The sequence below is a fragment of the Prionailurus bengalensis genome, chromosome B3 (assembly GCF_016509475.1).
Source record: "Prionailurus bengalensis isolate Pbe53 chromosome B3, Fcat_Pben_1.1_paternal_pri, whole genome shotgun sequence".
NCBI lineage: Eukaryota > Metazoa > Chordata > Mammalia > Carnivora > Felidae > Prionailurus > Prionailurus bengalensis.
The window spans coordinates 74,198,544-74,224,482 of record NC_057355.1 but is presented as its reverse complement, the minus strand read 5'-3'; the positions used below and the strand labels follow the sequence as shown (position 1 = coordinate 74,224,482).

Genomic DNA, 25,939 nt, shown 5'->3' with positions numbered 1-25,939 from the left:
CCATTATTCTTAATTCTTTCCATTCCCCTCCCCCAGCCGCGCATTTCCTTCTACTTTCAGAAACTTGAAGACAAGGTCCCTACAACCTTCTCTCCTGTATCCTCAAATGATCCAGATATAAATATTTTAGCACAGTCGCCTGTGTATTTCTGAGGAAGTGTCTGCATAACCGGTCCCTTATTTATAAAGCTCACAAATGCTGTATGACCTGTAATGCTATACCAGCTAATGATCTCTCCCAGAACAGTTGATATGGAAGGATTTTACTTCCACTTCTCACAAGGAGAAAGATGGAGAATGAGAGACGATTACAAAGGAGAATATTTTAATCCATCTTCTCGGTGATCTTTGGGGGCTGTGTGCTAATATTTAAATTGAAGAGGAGGGAGGAGACGGACTGAGGATGGAGAGAAGCCGAGGAGATGGGGGCGGAGCTAGCTCAGCCTATAAAACCCCATGCTAAAAGGGAAGCACATTCGTGTGTGCCAGGGCCACTCTCCCGTAACCTAGAGAGATGGGGCAGTCTGTGCAGTGAGGACGGAGCTTGGAAGAAAGAAAACAAGGACAGGAAAACAAACGAGACATAAGAGGACATCTGGAGAAAGCGGAAGGCAGAAGACAGGGAGGGGAAAACAAACCCACAGCAGGTGGAAACAAGATCTAGAGCAAACCGGTCTGGTCCACAGTTGTTTTTCTGGAAGAGAAAAAAGTACCGGAGGACTGCCTTTTTTTCCTTCAGTTAATGAAAACTCTTATCTTCATCATAAAAGAAAAGGCTAAGGGGAGGTAAAGACAATCTTTGTTTTCTTGGGGGCAGAGCTGAATGAAACCCAGATTAGCTCTTTGAAGCGGCTAAAATAAGCCACTGCCTGGTACACATTGCAGAACCATTCTGGTCTCTGAAGATCTACATCCCCTTCAGGAAAATTCCAGCTGGAGTAGCTGGCACAGTTCTATTTTTATATTTAAATATCTATGTCTCTTTTCCCCCCACTTTTAACAACCCTTTCCTTGTTTGTAAGCACGAGTGACAAGAAAGTGTCAATACAGAATAGGAAGATTTTCAGTTTTTTCTTTTATCGCCTGAGTCTTTTTTAAGAGGGTAGGAGTGGTCCTTATTTCAGAAAAGGACATTTCAATTTGAAAGACAATCTCTTAAAATATATTTACACCCACACATATTTAGAAAGAGAGATACCTTTCGGAGGTTGAAATCCAATGGGAAAGATGGAAAAAGGAGCCAGGCACCGAAACAACACTGAAAAGAACCACCCAGGTGGGAGCAAATCGGATACCACCCCGGAGTCTGGATCTGGAGGGGGCGGAGTAGCCCTGAAGAAAGAGATTGGATTGGTCAGTGCTTGTGGTATCATTGTAGGTGAGTCCAATTTCCTTTCCCATCCACCACTCCTCCCCTTCTCTGGTGGTCCTCTTGTGGAACCTATGCCCCCTCTAAAGTACTATTTTTGCTTCCTACTCCCTTAGAAAAGGATTGTCATTCACCTGTGCTGTAACCCATCCCCAGTGGTCATATTTGATGGGTCTAGAAAGCTGTGTATGTCTTGCATCTCTTCCTTCAAAGCAGGCTGAGCAGTTCTGTCCAGTGTTCATAGAATGGAGCAAAGAGGGTTCACACACCTGGCTGATGGTCAGCATTGCCTGGGAGCTTGTTGAAAATACAAGTCTTCTGGCTCCACACTTGAAGGTTCTGATCCAGTTGGTTTAAAGTGGGGCTAGGGAACCTGAATTTTTAACAGGGTTTCATGCAGCCATCTCTTTAGCAGGTTGGGGACTGTCTTGAGACATATTTAGTAGATGTTTGGTTGTTTTATGTCCTATGAAACATAGGGGGCCTAGGGAATGGATAATAAAAATGGCTACAACGGCGCTAATAATACCTTGCCTTCCTATAGCTTTTTTCATCTTATGCAGCACTTTCACTTTGTAAAGTAGATGTGATGGGGCTGTTATTCCCATTTCACAGATGAGGAAATAAATTATGGAGAAAGGGAGAGACAGATTGTGCCTCTCTGTAAACAGACAGTTTGCAGTTTCTCTAGTTGCCTGTGAGTCTGCCCATCTCCTAACATTCATGGAAGACCTTATGAGGCTCTCAAAGAATGACTAGAACGTGGAGTCAAGGAGGAACCGATGGTTAAAATGGGTCCCAGCTGGAAGACTTTGACTTTGAGGCTGGGGGGCCTGAGTGTTCCTGAGAGTGCCAGTATAGGCCACTCCAACCCCCTAACCACACACTGCTTGGCAGAGGGTCCCAAATATGGTTCTGTCTCTAGACAACACATCTTCCTCTTTCCAGAGACGCCCTGGAGATGGATGGGCAATGGCTCATTACTTCGGAGAGTGAGCATTTCTTCTGTTTTTGGTCGAAGGTTTTACAGACTTCCCAGAGAATGGGGTGAGGGATGGTCAGGCCAGATATGTTTGTGTCCTCTCTCCAAAGTTCCTTTTGAACTTTTTTCTATTGCCCTATTGCCCTATTGTCCTACTGCCCATGAATCAGTGTCTCTGGATGAGCCCATATTACATGCACAGAGGCATTTTGGCACCCGAGCAACAATGACATTGGAGAACGCCCTTGAAATCAAATAAAATCAGTATAGTATTCAGATAATCCTCTTCACCTCTACACCCAGACTTTGGTGATCATGTTATCTCCACTCTGTTTTCAAAATGGAATCCCATTCTATCTAATTCTCTTGACTCTGGGAGGTTTTCCAGGCATCTACAGTTAAGAGAAATGTAATGTTATTTTAGAAAATTACAATCATGATCTGAATCTCTCATTACCTTTTCTTTGCTTCTCCTTTATCTCAATTGCTCAAAAAATGAGATCAGCAAAGTACTCAATACGTACAGCACATGCCAATTTATGGTCTATAAATAGCCCAGAGCCTGTTACCTCTTTCACCAGTTTGACTGATAGGATTAAGCATTTTCCTCCTCTTATTCATATGCAGATGTGTACACCTACATGCACACAAACACAATCAAACCTCTTTCCTGCCTCAGCCTTGCTCACCCACCTCTGTATATGTGCAGGTATTCAAGGGTGGAGGACATTTCTCTATATCCGGAGGTTGTTCTTGTCTCTTTCTTCAACAGGTTTCTAAATGTTGAAGAAATACAATCTTAGTTGGGTAAATATTACTACTGCTTTACCCACAATCTCATAGATTGAGCTTCAGTGTGAAAATAGTCCCAATATTCCATTGACATTACAGTGACAAGAATAATAACTCTAAGGTAAAGGGAGATCCCAAATAGGTGATTTCAGAGAAATCAGGATATTTTTCCAAAGTGTGAGAATCTTTGTAGAGTTAATAGGCACTATTCTAGCTCCATTTAAACTAGGGTGAGACACAGATTTTCTCTAGGATTATATGGGGGCAAAATTTTTTCTGCTTTTGTCAGAAGGACATCTGCTTCCAGGAAAAAAAAATTCTTCTTGCTTCCCCTCCTGCATGGCTGTTGAATTGCAGATATGCTGAGCAGCAGCCCCATTCTCTTCTAGAGGGGTTTCTGAGTGGATGATAGTGATTCAAGTTTTTTCAAGACCAAATGCAAAAATAGAAATGGCCTTTTCCATGCAGAATTCAGTGATCTGGTGTTCAACATCAAGACTGTGGAAGAAAGAAAATTAGAAGGCAAAAAGAGGAAAGAAATTTCCTAAGTGAGTCCGGTGATATGGTATGGGAAAGTAACATCTGCCCCAAATCCAACTATCTCATACCCAATTGACTTAGAGGGATAAGTTAAACTATATGTTTCATACAAGCTCATAAAATTTCATTAACAAGCATCATTGATGATCTAAAGTAGGAATAATAGAATGGTAGGTGTTACAAGAATGTAGACGAAACTAATAGAAACCCATGCCCTAGAGTTACTTATAATCTGACTGGAGAGATGACATTCATATACATTAAACAAATAATGAAATTAATGAAATAGTTGAGTTGTGTAAGAGCTGAATAAGGTCAAAGTTAGGTGAAGGGTAGGAAGCACAAGGAGAGAAGTCTCATCCAGCACTAGATTAAGAAACATTCTGGGGCGCCTGGGTGGCACAGTCGGTTAAGCGTCCAACTTCATCCAGGTCATGATCTCGCGGTCCGTGAGTTCGAGCCCCGCGTCAGGCTCTGGGCTGATGGCTCAGAGCCTGGAGCCTGTTTCCGATTCTGTGTCTCCCTCTCTCTCTGCCTCTCCCCCGTTCATGCTCTGTCTCTCTCTGTCCCAAAAATAAATAAAACGTTGAAAAAAAATAATAATAAAAAAAATAATAAAAAAAATAAATAGCTACTTAAGAAACATTTTGAGGATGTTAGAAAAGATGGAATAGAGAAGATGATTCTAGGAGATTTCATAGGTAAAACGTTGACAACTAGGGGCGGCTGGGTGGCTCATTCGGTTAAGCGTCCGACTTCGGCTCAGGTCATGATCTCACGGTCCATGAGTTCGAGCCCCGCGTCGGGCTCTGTGCTGACAGCTCAGAGCCTGGAGCCTGCTTCAGATTCTGTGTCTCCCTCTCTTTCTGACCCTCCTCCGTTCATGCTCTGTCTCTCTCTGTCTCAAAAATAAATAAACATTAAAAAAAAAGAAACTTTAAAACGTTAACAACTAAACTGTTATTCCCTTGAGCAAAAACAAACAAAAAAAATGTATCTTCTACATCTCTGAATCTTTAGTGTTTAGCCCTATATGGAACAATAACTCAAATGATTGTTGGACTTTATTGGCTCTTGGGAAAGGTCTGCATATAGTAGTAATAAGAAGTGTTTATCTGAAGGACTGTTGGGAACCTGGCTTGAAAATCTTTAAGCAAGGAATAATTTCATCAACATAGACAATTAGGGTGGGCCGTTAAAAAAATTTTTTTTTTTTTTTTTTTTAAGTAAGCTCTACACTCAACATGGGGCTTGAACTCACAAACCTGAGATTAAGAATTGCATGCTCCACTGGCTGAGCCAGTCAGGCATCCCAGGCCATTTTAATTTTTAATATCACCTTTACCTTAATCTAACCAGTCTATTGTTCTCTATGTACTTGGCTAAGGAAATCTGGTGACAACAGATGAACTTAGATTTCACTATGAATGTGTAGTTCCCCCAAAATCTAAAGAGAGTGTGACACAGCAGCAAAATTCATCTAATGATACTGAAGTTACTGTTAAGAGCTATCTTTTTTTTTTTTTTTAGATTTTACTTTTTAAGCAATTATCTCCATCCAACATGGGGCTCAAACCCACAACCTCAAAATCAAGAGTCGCACGTTCCACTGACTGAATCCCCAAGAGCTATCATTATTAAGCACTTACTATACGCCAGACACTTGTGCAGTTACCCAACATCATTATCCTATTTATCCCTCACCATACCTGGCATGGTAGGCACTTATCTCTTTCTCCAGATAAGGAAATGGAGGCTCAGATGGATAAGCAACTTGTTGAAGATCACATAGCTAAAAAGTATTGAAGGTGAGATTCAAACCTAGAGCTTGTCCCAATTCTGAATTGAACTTTTAAGCATTATTCTCTACTATTTCTACTTTTATGTTCTAAAGGAGTGTTTTCCTTTAGACCCTGGGCAGAGGTCCCTCTTTGTTTATATATATATATATAATATATATATATATATATATATATATATATGGGGTTTTTTTCTTTTTTTTTTCTTTTTCTCTTTCTTTCTTTTTCTTTCTTCTTTCTTTCTTTCTTTTTGAGAGAGAGAGAGTGCACGCACACATGGAGGAGGGGCAGAGGGAAAGAGAGAGAATCTTAATCAGGCTCCACACCCAGCCTGGAGCCCGCCCTGGGGCTTGACCTCACAACCATGAGGTCATGACCTGAACTGAAATCAAGAATCAGATGCTCCATGGACTAAGCCACCCAGGCACCCCTGAGATTTTTTTTTTTTTTTTAATTTTTGGGACAGAGAGAGACAGAGCATGAACGGGGGAGGGGCAGAGAGAGAGGGAGACACAGAATCGGAAACAGGCTCCAGGCTCTGAGCCATCAGCCCAGAGCCTGACGCGGGGCTCGAACTCACGGACCGCGAGATCGTGACCTGGCTGAAGTCGGACGCTTAACCGACTGTGCCACCCAGGCGCCCCGAGATATTTTTTTAAAATAGTATTTATTGGGGTTCCTGGCTTGCTCAGTTGGTGGAGCATGCAACTGTTGATCTTGGATTGTGGGTTCAAACCCCACATTGGGTGTAGAGATTACTTAAAAATAAAATCTTTGAAAGAGTAAAGATAAAAGAGTAGTATTTATTGAGCTCTTACTAAATGCCCACAGTTCCTGTGCTATGAGTTTTTATGCATATTACCTTATTTAATCCTGACCATAATCCCATGGAAGTAGATATTATGACTATCTCAATTTTTTTAATTAAAAAAATTTGTTAATGTTAATTTATATTTGAGAGAAATATAGACAGTGTCGAGTGGGAGAGGGGCAGAAAGACGGGGAGACACAGAATCTGAAGCAGGTTGCAGGCTCTGAGCTGTCAGCACAGAGCCCAATGTGGGGCTCAAACCCATGAACCAAGAGATCATGAGCTGAGCTAAAGTGGGATGTTTAACCCACTGAGCCACCCAGGCGCCCCTCTATTTTTAAACATGGGGAATTGAGTCACAGAACTGGTAGGTAATTTGCCAGTGGTCACACAACCGATTACTGAGATGGTCTGACTCCAGGGCCAAAGCTTTTAGCTATTCTTTATTTCTAATCAGTAACAGAGAGAAAAAGGAGTAAGGCCAGTATGTATTGTGTGGTGGGGGAGTGGGCCACGGAAGACCATAACTATGACATCAGAGCATCAGAGCCAGTAAAGACCATGGATGTCTGGTACTGAAAAGGCTGGGGGAAAACATTTTTTTTTTTTTAAGGCTATTTGTCAACAAAAAAGTGTGGCTATCTGTATAACCATATCAAAATGGCACTAGGCTGATTTGGAAAATTTTCAAGTCCAAAAGATTTTCAGACCCATGTGTTTTATACCACTTTAGAAGATTTTATATTTTAGTCTCTAGTATGATGTATTAGCTTTCTAATCCCCCAAATGTCTATTGGATGTTAAACAGAGGGTTGGAGTGTGAAAATTTCTTCTTGAGTTTGCACTACAACTTTTTTAAAAAACATGGAGGGATTAAAATTTGGTTCATTCAGGATGCAAACATGTTTAAAACTCATTGTTCTCAGAGAAAACTCTGAGACAGAAGCCAAGTAGGAGGCTTGTCAAAAGAAACACATCTTGGTTAGTAGAGAAAGGCTTACCCAGCAGTGTAATCATAATAGTAAGTAGCGGGGCGCCTGGGTGGCTCAGTCGGTTGAGCGTCTGACTTCGGCTCAGGTCATGGTCTCACAGTCTGTGGGTTCGAGCCCCGCGTCAGGCTCTGTGCTGACAGCTCAGAGCCTGGAGCCTGTTTCCAATCCTGTGTCTCCCTCTCTCTCTGCCCCTCCCCCAGTCTCACTTTGTCTCACTCTGTCTCTCAAAAATAAATAAATATTTTGGGGCGCCTGGGTGGCGCAGTCGGTTAAGCGTCCGACTTCAGCCAGGTCACAATCTCGTGGTCTGGGAGTTCGAGCCCCGCGTCAGGCTCTGGGCTGATGGCTCAGAGCCTGGAGCCTGTTTCCAATTCTGTGTCTCCCTCTCTCTCTGCCCCTCCCTCGTTCATGCTCTGTCTTTCTCTGTCCCAAAAATAAATAAATGTTGAAAAAAAATTTTTTTTCAAAAATAAATAAATATTAAAAAATAATAATAATAGTAAGTAGCTACCATTTACTGAGCACTACTATGCACTGATAGTAGTATCTTGGTCAGTGCTTTATGAATATACTCTTCTAGGGGCGCCTGGGTGGCTCAGTTGGTTGGGCATCCAACTTCAGCTCAGGTCATGGTCTCGCGGTTTGTGAGTTCAAGCCCCACGTTGGGCTCTGTGCTGGCAGCTCAGAGCCTGAAGCCTGCTTCAGATTCTGTGTCTCCCCCTGTCTCTGCCTCTCCCCCTGTCTCTGCCTCTCCCATGCTCATGCTCTGTCTCTCTCTGTCTCTCAATAATAAATAAACATCAAAAAAATTGTTTTAAATGAATATACTCTTCTAATACCTTGTAATTAGTACTGTCCTAAAAAAGGAAGGGTTTGAATGAATAAGTGGGCAATGACAGACCCAGGATTCCCCCCATGTCATTGAACTCTGAAGCCATTGGGCTTAACCAAAGCTCTCCACAGCATGTAACACGGGGCAGCTGGGGACAGGGATCCTGTTGCATGCTTCCTGCCTCCAGGAAACACGGAGCTCAAGGAGCAATCTGGTTGAGGCTGCTACTGGCAGGACTATAATATGTTCTCCCAAAGAGCAGAGTTATGCAGATTGAGTGACTAGCAAGAGACTCTTGGGATCGGGAGAAGAAAATAGGAACCCAGAAGGTAAAAAAGTATGTCCAAGAAACAAAACCAAATAGCTCATCTTATTTAGAAAAACAACAACATCAAAAATACCCTGTACCCAGATCAAATGACCTTCTGGGACAGGCTGGCACCATATATATATCTTTTCTGAATTAAAACAGCTTATTAAAGTGGTGTGGAGGTAAGGGGCATACAGATTGGGGTTTCTCAAATTGCCTGGTTACCAGGGTTTTTGGCTTTCTTCTGAGGGTTAATCCAGCATCACAGCTGCCTATAAAGAAATGCCTCAGGAGATTCTTTCGTTGCTCTTGTTTTGTTGTTAATGTTTGGGGTGATGAGGGAGTGTCAAAAAAGCAGGCATGAGCAAATAATCCCAAGAATATATTCTGAACCCCCAAAATAACAACGATGTAGAGCCCAGGGAACTAGGAATTGTTCCTTTGCAATCTTTAACTCTTGGCTGAGCATATAGAGCAAGAAAGACTATGCTTGCTCCCTTCCCAGAACACGCCTACAGATGAGGCACCCTGAGTTGCTTCTCTCTGGAGATCTGGAAATGATAAACTGCAGGTTGCTGCTGGGGACAGAAATGGGAGCTGCTGGTTATAGGATTTGAGACTCGTCCATATTTTAACATTCAGCACTCACCGAGCATATTATATGCTGGATCATGTGCTGAGCACTGGTCAATTTTATTTCTAAGAAGCAAAATTATGCTTTAGGTTTATTTTAAGCTATTTTATTTATAGAATGAATGAAGTTTGAGCTAAGAAGCTTTGTTGATTACATCTCATCCCTCATTCTTTGTCACAGTCACAAGTATTCCCATTGGTTTGCTCCCTACCTTAAATATCCTCAGCATTAGCACTGACGTCACTTCTGGGGAGATGGTTTCACAATATGCCAGAAGATGTTCCAGGCAACCTCACACCACGCTTCATGTGTGAAGGTGGATTATCCAGAGAGAGTACCCTTGCTGCAGAATTATCAGTATACTTTTTTCATCTGTATGTAGATTTTAAAGGTACCTGTTTGTATATCTATGAAATGCATAAATGCTCTAGCTGCTTCTTTAGAGTACAATTCTGCATAGAGTATTTAGAAAGCAGCTAATACACACAGGTCATGTTGCCTTAGAGATAAGGAATCATTTGTTAAGTAGATCCTGATGCTGTAGTAGAAGGGGTATAATGAATTTGTCCATGATTTGTATCAGAGTGTTGTTGAAAGGGAAGAAGCATAAATGATGTAGCAGAAGGGGAGGGGCTTTGAAGGGAGTCTTAGGTTTGCAAGATGCTTGCCTATTTATAAGCTTCATAACCTGCAACAAGTTAATTATCAGTTTACTTACCTGTAGAACAGAAGTTTTTTGTGAAGTATTAAAACAGAGCTGGTATCCTATGATATATAGTCAATAAATATTAGTTTCTTTCTCTCCTTGAGCTCCTCCTCCTCCACCACTACCCTTACTTCCCCTCCCACCTCCAGTCCCCTGACACACACTCATTAATTCTGGTTCAGAAATTTAGGTTGGGAGGTGCCTGGGTGGCTCATTTAGTTGAGCATCCAACTCTCCAACTCTTGATTTCAGCTCAGGTCATGATCCCAGGGTCATGGGATCAAGCCCTGAGTCAGGCTCCACACTCAGCATGGAGCCTGCTTGGGATTCACTCTCTCTCTCAATCTCTCTCTCTCTCTCTCTCCCTCTGCCACTCCTCCAGTTCTTGCTTGCTTTCTCTCCCTCCCTCTCTCTCTCTCTCTCTCTCTCAAATAAAAGTAGAAAGAAAGAAATTTAAATTGGACTGATCAGGCAAGAGAAGAACTGGCCAACTCAGTTCAAACCTGACCTGCTTATCAACCAGCCAACGCTTTCCCCTTCCTCTCTGCTGATTTGAGTCTTCTTACTCATCAGCATCCATCTTGTACTTCCCCTCTTCCAGGAAGCTTGTTGTGTGTGGCCCACGCCGGTGGGCCTTTCCATCCTTGGTATCCTGTCATACAGCACAGTTGTTGTCAGCTCCATGTCCACTTACATACCCTCACTTCATACACTTCCTTGAGGGTAAAGACTCAGTGTTACTCATTTTCCATCCCTGAGTATTCAGCCTGGCACATGGCAAATGCTTAGAAAGTATTTGTTGAATAATAGCAGCCAGTTAAAAACAAATCATCCACTGGAGATATTTCCCAACAATGTAAATATACTTAATGCTACTGAACTGTACATTTTTTTTTTATCAAGAAGGTACCATCTTCAGATTCTTTTTTTTTTTAACGTTTATTTATTTTTGAGACAGAGAGAGACAGAGCATGAATGGGGGAGGGTCAGAGAGAGAGGGAGACACAGAATCTGAAGCAGGCTCCAGGCTCTGAACAGTCAGCACAGAGCCCAACTCACGGGGCTTGAACTCACTGACCGCTAGATCATGACCCGAGCCAAAGTCTGACACTTAACCGACTGAGCCACCCAGGCACCCCTGAACTGTACACTTAAAAATGGTTAAGATGGTAAATATAATGTTATATGTCTTTTACTACAACAAAATATTCTTTAGCTTAAAATTGGGTTATTCCCATGAACAGTAAATGTTTGTGCTTGGCTTAAAAAAAATCATCCAAGTTCCAATCTAAAAGGGATTTTAGGGATTAGCCAGATAATGACAATGAGGCTTGAAGTTAGAACAGTGTTTCTCAATGTCAGCACTGTTACCTTCTGGGCCAGACACTTTTTGGTTGTGGGGGGCTGTCACATTTATTGAAGGATAAATGCTTAACATCAGCCATGGCCTCTACTCACTAGATGCCATAGCACCCCCTCCCCCAGTTGTAACAATCAAGAGTGTCTCCAGTCATTGCCAACTGTCCCCTGGGGCTGGGGGACATGGTGCAAAATTGCCCCTGGATGAGAACCACTGTTGTAGAAAAAACCTGTCTCTGCTAGTGCCTTCTTCCCCAACAAGACAGGGAGATGCTAGAGGTTAGATGTGAATGTTAGTGGGCATATGTGAGGATGCAGCACTCGTAGCCCTTCAAGCCAGGATGCTATGCTTTTCAGGGGCTGGTGGGTGGTGGTTGGCTCCGTCTTGTCATTAAAAGTCCATGTGTGAACAAGTGCTTCCCAATTACCTTTTAAAGCAAGCATGTACAGAGTGGGTGCTCAATAAATACTTTTTGAGATGCAATTACCTGCTGGCCGCCCACTTACAGCATCTAAAAATTATACCTAGACAGGCAGACAAATGACTCAGAGAATGCTTCATGGTCCTGGCTCTACAGCGCTGTTTTGGAGCCAAGCTTCCAAAGCAAGCCATTGGATTCTTCTAGATATAGACTCTATCTCTACTGCTATAAATCCTAGCAATTCCTTATATTTGCTAGCACTTTACAGACTATAAAGTGCTCCCACACATACATGACCTCCACCCTCCTTTTTTTTTTCATATGTGACCTCCCTTGATTCCCATAACAACCTTGTGAGGTAGTCAGGGCAGGAACAATTATTCCCATTCAGCAGGTAAAGGAAAGGGCTGTCAGAAAAATTCAGGTCACACAACTTGTGAGTGGCAAAGCAAGGAATCAATGGCTCCCCCAATTCTGAGCCTTCCGCCCTTTTCATTTTTCAGTAAGGAATCCAAAACAGCAGAGTCCTGCAGCACCTTCCACATGTTTATTCTGCCAGAGATAGCAACTCTGCAGGGCACATGTCAGTCTTGACCTGTTGTCACCCTGATGTAACTATTTGTATGGTCCTAATGGGAAAGTCTATACACGGTAGGAAACATGGTGAGCTTCCTGCCATGAGGATCAAGGCCCCCAATATACCAGATCCTGCTTCCACACTTCCCCCAGTCCTGAAAATCCTGAGATCTTCTCAGCCAGTTTAAGGAAGAAGCATAAAGAAAGTTCACCTGGCTTTCTCTAAACATTATAGAAATGGACAGAACCTCCAAGCCCTAAGAGGATCTCTGATTAGACTCTAAGACTAGCATGAGCTATTAAGGAAGGCCAAAAGCTTTTGGATTAGAGGGTCTGTTGGGCATTAGAAGTCTGTAATTCCATGCCGTAGGAAATTCTTTGATGCCTACAGCATTCTAGTGTGGACAGGCCTGGATGTGAGTAAGGCCTTAATAGGAGTCACATGAACATTGGCCCACAAGTGGGGAAATCAAGTTATACATGGCAAATGTGGATTTTCTTAATTCCAAATTTTTTTCTGGTGAAGACTTGCCCACTGATATAACCTGGAGTGGTTTGCTTGGCTTTTCTTTGACAGAAGAAGCCAAGTTGGGCCTCATTGTCCAGGCATCCTAGGACTCATTTTTTTACCAAAGAAGATCTATATGATAAGGTGATTATATTACTAATTGGGATGGATGAAAGGAAGGATTGAAACCTTGGCTATACCAGATGAATGGGCATCTCATTCTTAAATGTTTTATAGACAATGAGTCTAAGAGTAAAACAATGGAGAAAAGCATCCCTACAGTAATCAACTTTCTTTCAACCTGTCATCAAGAAAGGTCCATAGTCAAGATAGAAAAGACCTTTCTCACTTCTCCTTTTTCTTTTTTTAATTTTTTTTTATGTTTATTTATTTTTGAGACAGAGAGAGACAGAGCATGAACAGGGAAGGGGCAGAGAGAGAGAGGGAGACACAGAATTGGAAGCAGGCTCCAGGCTCCGAGCCATCAGCCCAGAGCCCGACGTGGGGCTTGAACCCATGGACCGCGAGATCGTGACCTGAGCTGAAGTCGGACGCTCAACCAACTGAGCCACCCAGGCGCCCCTCCACTTCTCCTTTTTCAAAGCCACTCCAGAAAAAACACATTTTGACAGGGTCCAAGTGTAAAAGCCCTCCAGTTAAAGTCTCTATTGTGCAATTTCTAGAGGAGAGGCCCTGTAGAATAGTGGAGGAAACCCAGGCTGGGAGTCCAAGGACTTGGACTGCTTATACAGTCCTTGCTGCCTATGCAATATGTGACTTTGGTCAAGTCTCCTCGCCTCTCTAAAACTCAGTCTTAGCAAAGGTAAATATAAATGATAGTACCTGCCCTGTGCACCTAAGAAAGTAGTTCTGAGAATCAAATAAAGTAATGGATGTGAACACTTTGTAAATCACCATCGAAGGTGGTACAGTAGAAAGAAGGAATCAGATCTGTGTTCTAATTCCTTAATAAGCATCTTATCTTAATAAGTATCATCTTAGTAAAGCTGACTATTTCCTGGGAAAAGCTTGAGGCTGTGTGACAGAAGATTTAGGTTCTAATCCAGTTACTACTAACCTACTCTGTGATTTAGGCAAATAACTACCTCTCTGGGTCTCAGTTTCTTCATCCATAAAATAGGGATAGTAATACCTCTCTCATTTTTTCCCATTTGGAAAATGGGAGTAATAGTTGCCCTATTTTCTTCCCCTACAAATTGGAGACAGTAATAATAGCCAGATCACTCTCTTCAGCAGTGAAAGAAGTGGGTTGCTTTACTCATTTGCCTACAAAACACAATTGACCTACTTTACAGGATTTGGAGGTTCCAAAGAAACGTGTACATTAAATTGTTCTGTGGACATAAGTTCTGGATGGATGTCTGACATCATTCATTCAGTAAACATTTATGGAGTGTCTACTGTGTGACACTTTACAAGTGAGAGGATGCAGTAAATAGTAGGCATTACTCTTGACTAAATGTAATGTGAATGTTCTTTCAGCTTCAGAACACAGCTCTGTGTAACATTCCTTCCCCTGCAGAAGCTCCAGAGGCCACTAAGGTGGAGGAAAAGTTATCTGATTCTGGTTTTCTAGGTAGCAGCTTCCTAGAATCAGAGAGACATTCCTCTTCTTCCTGTTCTCTAGCACTCTGTTTTGGCTAGCATAATTTTTTTTTTTTAAGCTTATATCTTTGTAATTTTAGTTTGGTCAAAGTTAAGATTTCAGGGCAGGGGGTAGAGTCAAATTTTTATAAAGTAAAGACTCTTGTCCCAATGTCAACCCATTATGACCCTCACCATCACCTCAGCAACTCCACAGAAGGACATGTTATCCAAGAATAAGGAGACACAGTTAAGTGATCAGACTCGCAAAGGGCTGTTGGTGTTACACATCCCATTTTCCAGCAGCTGCCTGCCTCTGGAATGAGAAAAGGAGCACACACTCTGGAAATGCCAGAACAAAGGCTGGAGAACAGAAATGCTTACAGATCCCCACTGCAGTATTTGTTTTCCAAGAATCCTTGGTGGAACATTGACACTTAATTCCTGAGAAGACGGAATCTCTTTGATAACGTTCACTCCCACTTCCTCCTTGTGACAGCCATTCCTGGCTCTGAGAAACACCTACCCATTCCTCCACCACCTCCCTTTCCAGCACCTTAAAGACCAAAGTCAAACCTTGTTTTTCTCCTGTATTGATTATTTTTCTAACCCCTTGAACTACTTTTATAACTCTAGCTGTATTACTCTCCTCTTGGCTGGCTTTGAAATGCCCTACAAATTACTTTTCTGATAAATTCCTGCTAGGCAAGGAGTTTACTATCACTTTTCAGCATTGTTAGCAACCCCATCCCTTGTTCTCAACTCCCGGCACTTGGTGTCTTTCAGGGGACAGGAGCACGTTACGTTTGGCAAGTTAAGGGTCACTTGCTAGGGTAACTGTGTCCTGAGTCTTAGCACACTACCAGAAGGCCTTCTAGTCGCCACTAGCCTAACCTTCATGCAAAACACATATGGAGACTGGTGGAGGAGAGAGGGAGGCTGTTCCTATCACATAGGACTTTAAGTAAACGTACAAGAAAAGGAAAAGTCTTTAAGAACTAATGAGGCCCAGAATCTCATTTTTCTATCTCTCTTTGCCTGATGTTTAGATCACAAAGCTGAACATAAGGGATTGTTACTTCTTTTAGCTTCATCTGTGTATTTAGCCCGGTTCTGTTGGGATAGACTATCTGCACAGAAGCAAGGCAAGTTTGAGACAAATGTGCTTCCTTACCATCTGAATCTAGCTGCAGATGCTGTATGTCAGTCTCACGGTTGCTGCTGTCATACCTGCCTAGACCCCTTTCCTCTCCCATTAGTCATCTGAAGCTTCAATTTTTTAGTGTGAAAAGCATTCTTTATCCAAGAGGAATAAGATGTATTATTAAAAAAAATTTTTTTTAATGTTTATTTATTTTCAAGACAGAGAGCATGAACGGGGGAGGGGCAGAGAGAGAGAGCGAGACACAGAATCCGAAGCAGGCTCCAGGCTCTGAGCTGTCAGCGCAGAACCTGATGTGGGGCTCGAACTCATGAACTATGAGATCATGACCTGAGCTGAAGTCAGACGCTCAACCGACTGAGCCACCCAGGGGCCCCAAAGATGTATTATTTTTAGAATGTGACTATTCACTGAAATAGAATGTTCCCTTTCACTGAAATAACCAGATGCATGAATTTTGGTTTAGATGTGAAAGTTCCAGGACTGGACTGAGGTTGAGTTGTGGTTGAGATCTGAAAGTCGTTTTTGAAAATTGAGTGTAAAATCTCATACTCTGCATCTTGTTCAGCCCAGATATGGTTCCAAACCCCCTAAGAGAGGTGGTGGGAGTTTCAGATGTCCTCAGAACATTGTCAAACCAAGCTGGCCTCATAATACTCCAGTTCTGATTTTCTACCTGCATTCACTTAGTCTCTGATTCTTCCTTCAGCCCTCAAAGAGCTTTCTTTCAAAGAACCTGTGCAGTGCACCCTGATCACCTTGAATCACAAGAAGTAGAGGAAAGCTTGGGATGGAGCATGTCAGGAGCTCCCCCCACCCATCTGTTCCTCCCCTGCCCAATATACACATCCCAGTAGCCAACTATTCAGTCCTTGCTACCCGTCTCACCTCTCAGGAGAAAGCTGGCCTTTCTGCACACAGAAGCAGAAATAGATTAGTGGAAAATGCACTGGATTAAGCATCAGGAGACTGACTTCTAGATCCAATTTTACCCATCAGTAGCCGTGGAATTTGGAAAAAGTCACTTAACCCCTCCATGTCTTAGCCTTTTTGTAAAATAAAGAGAGAAATACCTATTCTTCCTCTTCTTCCTGAATTTCGTAAGGTTTTTGTGAGGGTCGCATGAAACAATGGAGGGGAACGACCTTTGGAAGAATATAGTGCTGAACCTTTGCACGTATTGCACTCCTACAAACCACTTCCAAGCTACTAGGACTGTTTTTATAGGGTTATTTCATATTTCTTACCAAGGGTGGGGCTGTCATGTCTGGGGTAAAAGCCAGCCTCTAGAAGTGCTATCGATGCTCCTGGGTCTTAAAAAACCCCAGGCATGGGGTATGACCACAATCTATACAAAGTTTATGGCCCTTAGGCTCATTTTTGAAGCTTTCTACCCTGCAGATTGTCTCTGGGAATAGATTGCTTTTCCAGTCCTGCCATTTCCAGTTAGTCTTAAGATTTCTGTTGCCTCGAGTAGCCCAGTAAGAGGGTCTTAAAGTTCAATACCTGAGCCACTACTTGCTACCATGTAGACTTGGACAATGCACTTGATATCTCTGAGACTCAGTTTCCTCCTCTGTAAAATGGATAAAATTATATCTGACTCCATAGGGGTATCCTGAGGACCAAAGGAGACATGTAAATTATTAGTAGACACACCTGCCTGAAGGTGTGTTCCAAAGGCATTTTAGGATCAAACCAGAGATAAGACCACTGCTGCAAATGCCAGTCTTGCCAATTGTGCTGACTCCACTGTCTTCCCTGACAACCTTGGTGCCTTCTGCAGGGAACATCATTGGCTCTGGGATCTTCGTCTCGCCAAAAGGTGTGCTGGAGAACGCCGGCTCTGTGGGCCTTGCTCTCATTGTCTGGATTGTGACTGGTCTCATCACAGCTGTGGGAGCCCTGTGCTATGCTGAGCTTGGTGTCACCATCCCCAAATCTGGAGGTGACTACTCCTACGTCAAGGACATCTTTGGAGGACTGGCTGGGTAAGAGGATCCACAGAGGCCTGTGTTGTCTAGAAGCCAAGGCCAGTGGTTTCCAGTGTGCCTAGGAGAGCTAAAGAATAGGATTCCTCTTTTGCTTCCCTGTCATGGTCACTAATGTAGCTGTGTGTCCCCTTGATTCTTCTGAGGATGGCAGAAGAACCAGGTTGTAGTTTTTACCTCTTTGTTGATTTCAGTGGGCAAGATTCTATGAGTGGTAACAAATTGGGCTTTATGACAACTCTGACCATAGACTCACAGAGAAAACACATCACAAAACAAAGCCCTTTTGTTTTACAAATTAGAGTGACCACCTAAGAAATGGGGTACCCTCTTCTCACACTATCAAGGATGAGGCCTCCCAGCAGAGTCAGCCCCTGATCTTGAATTTCCTCAGCTTCTGCAGCCCTGCTACTGAGGAGCTGAACCCTTATCAGGGGGCCAAGAATGTGGAGGGCACTTTCCCCTCATGCCCCCACTCAGTGCCGCCCCTGGCAGTTGCTTAAAATGGCCACACCCTAAGCATGTCCTGGTTGTCAGAATTCTCAGGTTGCCTATTTTATTTTCCACCACTGGATTCTAGGAGCCAGGGCTCAGAGAAGAGATGATAAAAGGAGAGGGGAGAGAGAAGAATGCCGAGACATGTGTTCACACTAGCAGACACTTAGCTCCTCGTCGTCACACCACTTTATTGTCATTGCAGAGGGCCAACTGTCTCATTGAGCAGGGGTTGGGGTCCTCAGCATCCCTGAAAATGAAAAGGAAACGTACCCCTTTAGCCCACCCACCTCTACTGCCCAGTGACTTGCCCAGGTTTCTTTTGATGACTCCTGAATCCCTGCCATGCATGTCATTGGGGTGGGAGTCTCTGTGTCTGTCTTGGGTCAAGTTCTGTCCTGTTCCCCCTTTAGGTTCCTGAGGCTTTGGATTGCGGTGCTGGTGATCTACCCCACCAACCAGGCTGTCATCGCCCTCACCTTCTCCAACTATGTGCTGCAGCCTCTCTTCCCCACCTGCTTCCCCCCAGAGTCTGGCCTTCGACTCCTGGCTGCCATCTGCTTATGTAAGTGCCATCTGGGCCTTGCTCCTAGGACGGCCTCTTTTGGCCTTCCTGGTGGTCCGCTTGTCTCTGATTCTCCTTCCTCTCCCTCTTTCTTTCCTTCCCTCCTTTTTTCCACGCCCCCCCCCCCATTACTTTTCCAACATGTGTGCCTTGGATGAATTGATTATGCATATAATTATCTGGTGTTAAAAAAGAAGAAACTAGGGTGCCTGGGGTGGCTCAGTCAGTTGAGCATCTGACCGGCTCAGGTCATGATCTCATAGCTTGTGAGTTCGAGCCCTGCGTCGGGCTGTGCTGACAGCTGAAAGCCTGGAGCCTGCTTCAGATTCTGTGTCTTCATCTCTCTCTGCCCCTCCCTCACTCACGTTCTCTGTGTGTGTGTGTCTCTCACATTAAAAATTTTTCAAAAAAAAAAAAAAAAGAAGAAGAAGGAGAAGGAGAAACGTAAATAGCTGCTCAGGGGCACAGTAATTTTCACCAGCAAGGTTCTTTACATCATACACAGCACTTTCACCTATATTATCTGATCTGAGCCTCATGACAAATCCATGAGGTAAGCGGGGCCAATATTATCACTTTCCTAGAGCAGGTAAGTACAAGAGCCAGGCAAATGAATACTCAAGGTGGCAGGCCCTGAGTGGAGCCCAGATCTCCTAATTCCTTCTCTTTCTAGCACATACACTGTGGAGGCTCCCTGATGCTTGTGGGAAGATTTTTTTTCCGGCTTCATCCATCTCTACCTCAATCTGCCAGTTCACAGCTTAAAACTCTTTGGGAGGAGAGTGTAAAGCTGTGAGTTGGGAGAAAATAAGTGCATTGTCTATGGTCTCTACCCTTAATATGCTTTCTACCTAACTGGGGAGAAGAGCCGCAGAAACAGGTTCTGTAGTAAGGATTCAATTTCAGTAAAATTTCAGAGAAGGGGCAGGGGTGCCTGGGTGGCTCAGTCCATTAAATGTCTGACTGCTGCTCAGGTCATGATCTCATGGTTCATGAGTTCGTGAGTTCAAGCCCCAGAGTTTGCTTCAGATCCTCTGTCTTCCTTTCTCTCTGCCCCCACCCTGTTCTCTCTCTCTCTCTCAAAAATAAACATTTTTTAAAAATTCAGAGAAGAAGGAAAGATGTTTGTGAGCTGGAATAGGTTAGAGATTTGTGTAGAGAAATTCTGCAACTCATATTTTTAGGAAGTCTCAGGGATCTCAATAGATTGAGATATTTTATATATTTTAACCAAAAACTAATTTTTAAAGAAAATATTTGGGGGCGCCTGGGTGGCGCAGTCGGTTAAGCGTCCGACTTCAGCCAGGTCATGATCTCGCGGTCGGTGAGTTCGAGCCCCGCGTCGGGCTCTGGGCTGATGGCTCAGAGCCTGGAGCCTGTTTCCGATTCTGTGTCTCCCTCTCCCTCTGCCCCTCCCCCATTCATGCTCTGTCTCTCTCTGTCCCCAAAATAAATTAAAAAAACGTTGAAAAAAAAAAAAAAAGAAAATATTTGGATTTTTTCCAGGCTCCACTTTTTGGAATTAACATGATCCCTGCCTTCTCGTACCTTTCAATACACATACACTTAGCTGAGGGCAGTGACCATCTGGGCCACACTTTTTCCCAGATCTTGATGTTTTCCCTCTGTCAGGCTGGTGGGAAAGAAGAGGAGGGGTCACTTGCCCACCCCGAGGCCTCTCACAGGGGTAGTCTCCTTGGCAAGCATGCCCTCTTTGGCAGTGGTATACAGCTCTAGGAGAGACCCCTACCATCCAAGCAGGTGGTACTATGGGGCCAAGATACTTATTTGGGGTATATTCCCTGTGCTTGGTCAGGCCTGCTCATGGCCCTAGAGGCAAAGGAATGTGGACTCCAGAACCAGGTTGCCTGAGGCTGCAACTCTGCACCACTTTCTAATTGTGGCAAGTGCTTGGCAAAGTTCCCCACCCCACCCTGCTGTGAGATGGAGGTTGTAATCCTGCCTGCACAGGAGGTCATGGTTGTAAGGATTGCATGAGATAATAAATGTTCTTAGCACAGGGTCACGTAGTCACTGAGGGTGGTCATTCAGTCCTTGCTTGCTAGCTGGATCCAGAGCTGGGAGAAGTGTGGGGAGGGGGAAGGTGGCATGGGAATGCAGGAAGAGTTGTTATTTCTGCTATCAGACAGGTTAATGGAGGTAGGAAGGAGGACCACATAAGTGCTGGCCACTGCTATTTCAGTGTCTCGTGCACACAGCCTCGGCTTCCTTTTTCCTGCTGATACTGCTAAAGTATCTCAGACAGGAGGCCACCCTTACTCTCCAAACAAGAAATTGACAACCATGAGACTGGTCACTCTGTCCCCGCAGAGAAAAACCAGGCCACACAGTGGAGTTGCCTTGGCAGCTGACCCCACAGCCTCCTTTGCCTTCCCCCAAACTGCCAAGGGTAACTGATCCCTTGTGCCAAGACCCTCTGCAGTTGTATAGCCCCATAGATACCCCCTCAGGTCAGACAAGGTTATCTCCTGCCTATAGCCCAGCTCTGGAAAGACAGTTGTGCATTGTCCCCTCCACAGCCCACTCCTCAACTGGACGCTGCTAGCACCAAGCCAAGGAGGAATTTAGAAACTCTGATGACAAAATGACAAAGTCCTCTCCTCTCCTAATTCCTGCCATTAAAGGTTCAATAAAGCTTATCTGACCTGTCCTCTGCCTCCTAAGTAGAACTGCAGGGAGATTATCTCCAACTTAACATTGGTCAATCTTGTTCTCCAGAGACAGGAATTTTTCATTGTCCTTGAGCTAGGTATTCAAGTACTTTTTCACCTTCATAAGCAGAAAAATCTAAAACCCAAACTTATTTCTCCTTATTTCTTTTGGCAGAAATGGAAGATAGCTCCTTACCTAACCCCTTGTGCTACCCACTTCTTCCCAAATGTGAAGGCCATGTGGAGCCCATGACCCCTCTCCCGGCAGGGGTGTACGTGCAGACATAGCCACACACTCACATTTTCTCATCAGATGCTACCAGCTGCTTTGAGTCTGTGCAAAGAAGTTCTGTTTTCTGGTTTGTTGAATACTTTTTTTTTCTTCTGTTTTTGGAATCCACTTCTATAGGCCCTCTAATCATCTCTTAAGGTATTCAGTGAAAAAGGAACCAACTGTCCAGAAGGCTTGATGGATGCTACTTTCCTTAAATGCTATTATCTTTTATTCCTCTTTGCAGGTGCCAGGCAAGCCAGCTGTGTAAAAATAGGCCCAGTGTTCTTTGGCAGTAGAGCCAAGAGTGGCCCAGTCTAGTCAGGTTTTTGAGAGAATCAGTAGAAAGTTTGGGATGGTCTGAATGTACTGAAATTAAAAGTTCTGCTTTCTGCTGTGTCATTTTGGTATACTGATGACAGGCCTAACCCACTGTAGGATGAGAATTTTTAAGGCCACCCTCTGTGAAGAGGTATATCATGGAGGGAGCAGGAAGACTGGGTGGGGAGCCTGGCAGGGAGACCCCATGGGCCCCTGGCTGGAGTTGGCCGTGGGAGGGAAGAGATGAGGTCAAGTCTGGTTCTGTGTTGGGGCCAAAATAGATCAGATGAGAAATGGCGGTGGGACAGCCAGTTGGAGGTGGAGAGAACCTGCTGTAACTGGCTTGCCTGCTAGGAGCCTGGCAGGTTGGGGGTGGGGGGGTGGGGAGGGAGAAGGAACTGCAGAGCTGGATCTGCTTATGCAACTGCAGCTGCCACTTTGAGTTATTCTATTATGTAGGTCAAAGCTGATTATTCACTGCTGAGTCAGCAGAATATCCCTTGCCACCAGGCAGTAAGAAAAAAAAAGAATGTATTTTACATTCTAATTAAATGAAAAGCCTTTCTCCCTTCTCTAGAGTGGGAGGAAGGACTTAAGAAAGAAAGGGAACAGGAGGTGTTGAAACTTGGCTTTGATGCCTTCTGTGATTTCCTTGAGTGTTTCTCTCTTCTTTCTTTGTCTTTTTACTAATTTATAAATGACTATATTCTCTAGGTAAAAGATTCAAGTAGTTATATAAAGTTGGTCGACTGTGAAAACTTCCCCTTACTGTCACAGTCTTCCCCTGCCCAGTGGCCGTGCTAACAGTTGATAGGTATCTTTCTAATTCTAAATAAAATACATCTCTCCATGTATGTGTCTGGACATATAGACAAACATATTGACAGGTTATTTCTGCAGCTAGCTCTTTTATCATTTAGTTATATCTTTTGGCTATTGCCTGAGTTTCTAGTTGTAAACAAAGAGGTCCCATTGACACTGAAGGAGCTTCAGGTGTTCTGGGGTCCCCCATTTGTGCTTCTTGCTTCCTAACACTGGGTTTTCCTTTGGGATCTGTCTCCCTCTCTTTGGGACTGGGCCACTTTTCACTCAAGCAGCTCTTGGTCTCCTTCCTGGTTTTGGGAGCTAGGGTCATATCCAGAAGCTGAAGTAGAATTTTTTCTTCTCATTCAAGTACCCTTTCCCCCCTGAATGCCTGTCCTAAAAAAGCTCCTTCTCCTTTCTCACCCTGAGGGGACAAGAGTGCGCTGCATGCATTTCACAAGTAAAAAATGCTTCTTATCTTATTTTCTATCTTTCTACTGAGATTCCTAAGAGGCTAGTCTTTTAGGGCTTCAGATTTCTCCTCCTCCTGCTTCTGCTTTTCTCCTTTCCCTCCTTCTCCTCCTCCTTTTTTTTCTTCTTTTTCTCTTTCTCCTTCTTTTTCTTCTTCCTTGAGCAGCTTGGAAGAGAAAGAACTTTAGTATTTGTGTAACTTTTAACTCTGATTTGCTCTGCAATTCCACTGTGGAAAGCTTCCAGGTCCTTGATGCAGGATGCTATGATAGATAAACGTGTGTATTGTTTTGCAAGTCTCTTGCAAATTAATACCTTGACATCAGAGGGTTCTAGTCTTTCCTAATTTCTAAATCCCTTAGTCTTGGTTCATTTTCCTTTGAGGTTTCTTTCACATTCTCTAACCCCAAATTTATCTCCATTCACTAAACCTGTTGCCTCAGATGCCTGGACAGCATTGCTTTCTTGCCCTCCTTAATTCCCGGAGTTCTCTGGATGTCTCATAATCCTTATATGTATGAATCCAGACAAACAGACTGCCCAGATTTAATCCATGTATATCCAGGTTGTCTTCTTTCCCCATACATCGTCTAGCATACAGGCGTTCCTGGGTGGCTCAGTCTGACTTTGGCTCGGGTCATGGTCTCACGGTTCATGGGTTCGAGCCCTGTGTCAGGCTCTGTGTTGACTGCTCAGAGTCCAGAGCCTGCTTCAGATTCTGTGTCTTCCTCTCTCTCTGCCCCTCCCCCGCTCACGCTTTGTTTCTCTCTCTCTCTCTCAAAAGTGAATAAACGTTAAAAAAATTTTTATTAAAAAATAAATAAATAAGATCTAAATACAGTTGACCCTTGAACAATGGAGGGGTTAGGGATGCTGACTCCCTGAACAATTGAAAATCCACATATAACTTTGACTTCCCAAAAACTTAACTACACTTAGCCTACTATTGACTAGAAGCTTTACCAGTAACATAAACAGCCAATTAACACATATTGTGTATGTTGTATGGATTATATATACTGTATTCTTACAATAAGGTAAGCTAAAAACATTAAGAAAATCATAAGGAAGAGAAAATACATTTACAGTGCTGCGCTGTAACAAATCCACATTTTAGCGGGCCTGTGACGCTCCAACTCATATCGTTCAAGGGTCACCTGCATATTGAAAATCTCTTAATTTTTTACTCAGTTGTCAATTTGACTAAAATCTCGTTTTTCATTTTTATGATTCATAGAGACTAAAATTATTTTGTAAGTGGCTTTTCAAAAAAGAAAGAATCTGCAAATCTATCAGTTAATCACCATATTGAGCTCCAACACTGAGGGGCGATGATAAGGCATTATTTATGGAGTCTGGGAAGAGGTTAAAGGCTAATGAAGACATTGGTGTACAAACAAATAATTACAATACAATGTGATGACAAAAGTGTGTGCAACACAAAGAAATGTCCTTCAAAGTTGCAAGAGGAATGCTAGGTAAGGCTCCCAGATTGAGCCAAATCTAAAAAGGTAAGTAGGTGGGCTCCAGATAGGCATGAAATAGAACAGCCAGGTAGGGGGATGGGCACAGGAAAGACTTTGTGTCAAGAGAGAAATGACATGTTGGAGAAAAGCAAGTACTTTTGTGTGGATGGAGCCCAGGAGAGTGATAGGAGATGAGGTTGAACAGGTGAGAAGGGGACAGATCTCGAAGGATCTTATATATCATACAGGAGAGAGCAGGCTTCATCCAAGGCATGGGGAACCACTGAAGGATATTGAGCAGATGAGTAACATGATTAGGCTCACATCTGAGTGAAGACTGTGACACTTGAAGCAGGAAGACGAGTTAGCAGGCTAAACATTTGTCCAGGCCAGCGAAATCCTGGCCTGAAATAAAAATGAAGTTACAAGGTGACAAAAACCAGAAAGATTTAGGAGTAGAATCAGCTGGACATGGTGATGGACTACTAAGAGGGAGCAATGTAGTTTATCTAGGACGAATCAAAATGAAGTGTTTCAACTGTCTAGTGTTTGTGATGAGCATTCACAATGTGTTCTCTATTTCTGCCTTCCACCACCTCCGCAAAGCCCTGAGGAGCACTGAGCAGGTCTTTGGCTGGAAGCCTTCCTCAGGGTGGCTACCCCAGGTTGTTGCTCAAAAGTCTGCTGTAGAGCAATACAACCTAGAAAGGAGTTGGGACTCTTGGGAAGCATTATATAAACGAGAATCTCAACACTTTGTTCATTCAACAAGGTTTATCAAGTGCCCATGATGTGCTAGATACTGTTTGAGACACAGGAGATACAACAGTAAACCAAAAAACCTCATCCTCATTTGCGGTGGCAGCAGCAGGAAATTAAGACTTAATAAACATTTACTGAGTCCACATGTGTGTCTTCCAGGTACCACAGGGGATACAGAATCATTCAATTATTCTCGAATAACTGAGTGTCTGTTCTGCCTCAGGGACTGTGTTAGACATGAGGATACTTTGTTCCTGTACCAAGGAACCCACAGTCCAATGGATGATTCTGACAAAGACACAAGGAATTTCAGTTCTAACTCATAAATTCCCCAAGAGGACAACATCCAAGCAGAGCTAGATATAACAGAAATGGGAGTAGAGGCGCCTGGGTGGCTCAATCGGTTAAGCATCGACTTCAGCTCAGGTCATGATCTTGTGGTTCGTGAGTTCGAGCCCCACATTGGGCTCTGTGCTTACAGCTCAGAGCTTGGAGTCTGCTTCAGATTCTGTGTTTCCCTCTGTCTCTGCCCCTCCCCCACTCACGTTCTGTCTCTCTCTCAAAAATAAATAAACATTAAAAAAATTTAAAAAAAAAAATAGGAGTAGGGACTGTGGTTGAGGAAAATCTTGGAGAAAATTACATATAAGTTGAGGAAAGACCAGTTGGAGATAGGGCAACATTCAGCATGGAGAGAAAAGTGGAATGGGATGGGACAGGGA

The 25,939-nt window shown here is 43.5% G+C and overlaps 1 protein-coding gene across 1 annotated transcript in view; it reads left to right on the top strand.

Annotated features, from left to right (window-relative positions):
* The first annotated feature begins 449 nt into the window (after positions 1 to 449).
* The window catches only part of SLC7A8 (solute carrier family 7 member 8), a 52,472-nt gene continuing 26,982 nt past the window's right edge, over positions 450 to 25,939 (top strand). The window contains exons 1-4 of the mRNA XM_043555805.1: positions 450 to 786; positions 1,187 to 1,378; positions 17,186 to 17,390; positions 18,299 to 18,450. Coding sequence (XP_043411740.1) covers positions 1,219 to 1,378; positions 17,186 to 17,390; positions 18,299 to 18,450 — 517 coding nt within the window. The 5' untranslated portion in view covers positions 450 to 786; positions 1,187 to 1,218. The remainder of the gene's footprint in view (positions 787 to 1,186; positions 1,379 to 17,185; positions 17,391 to 18,298; positions 18,451 to 25,939) is intronic.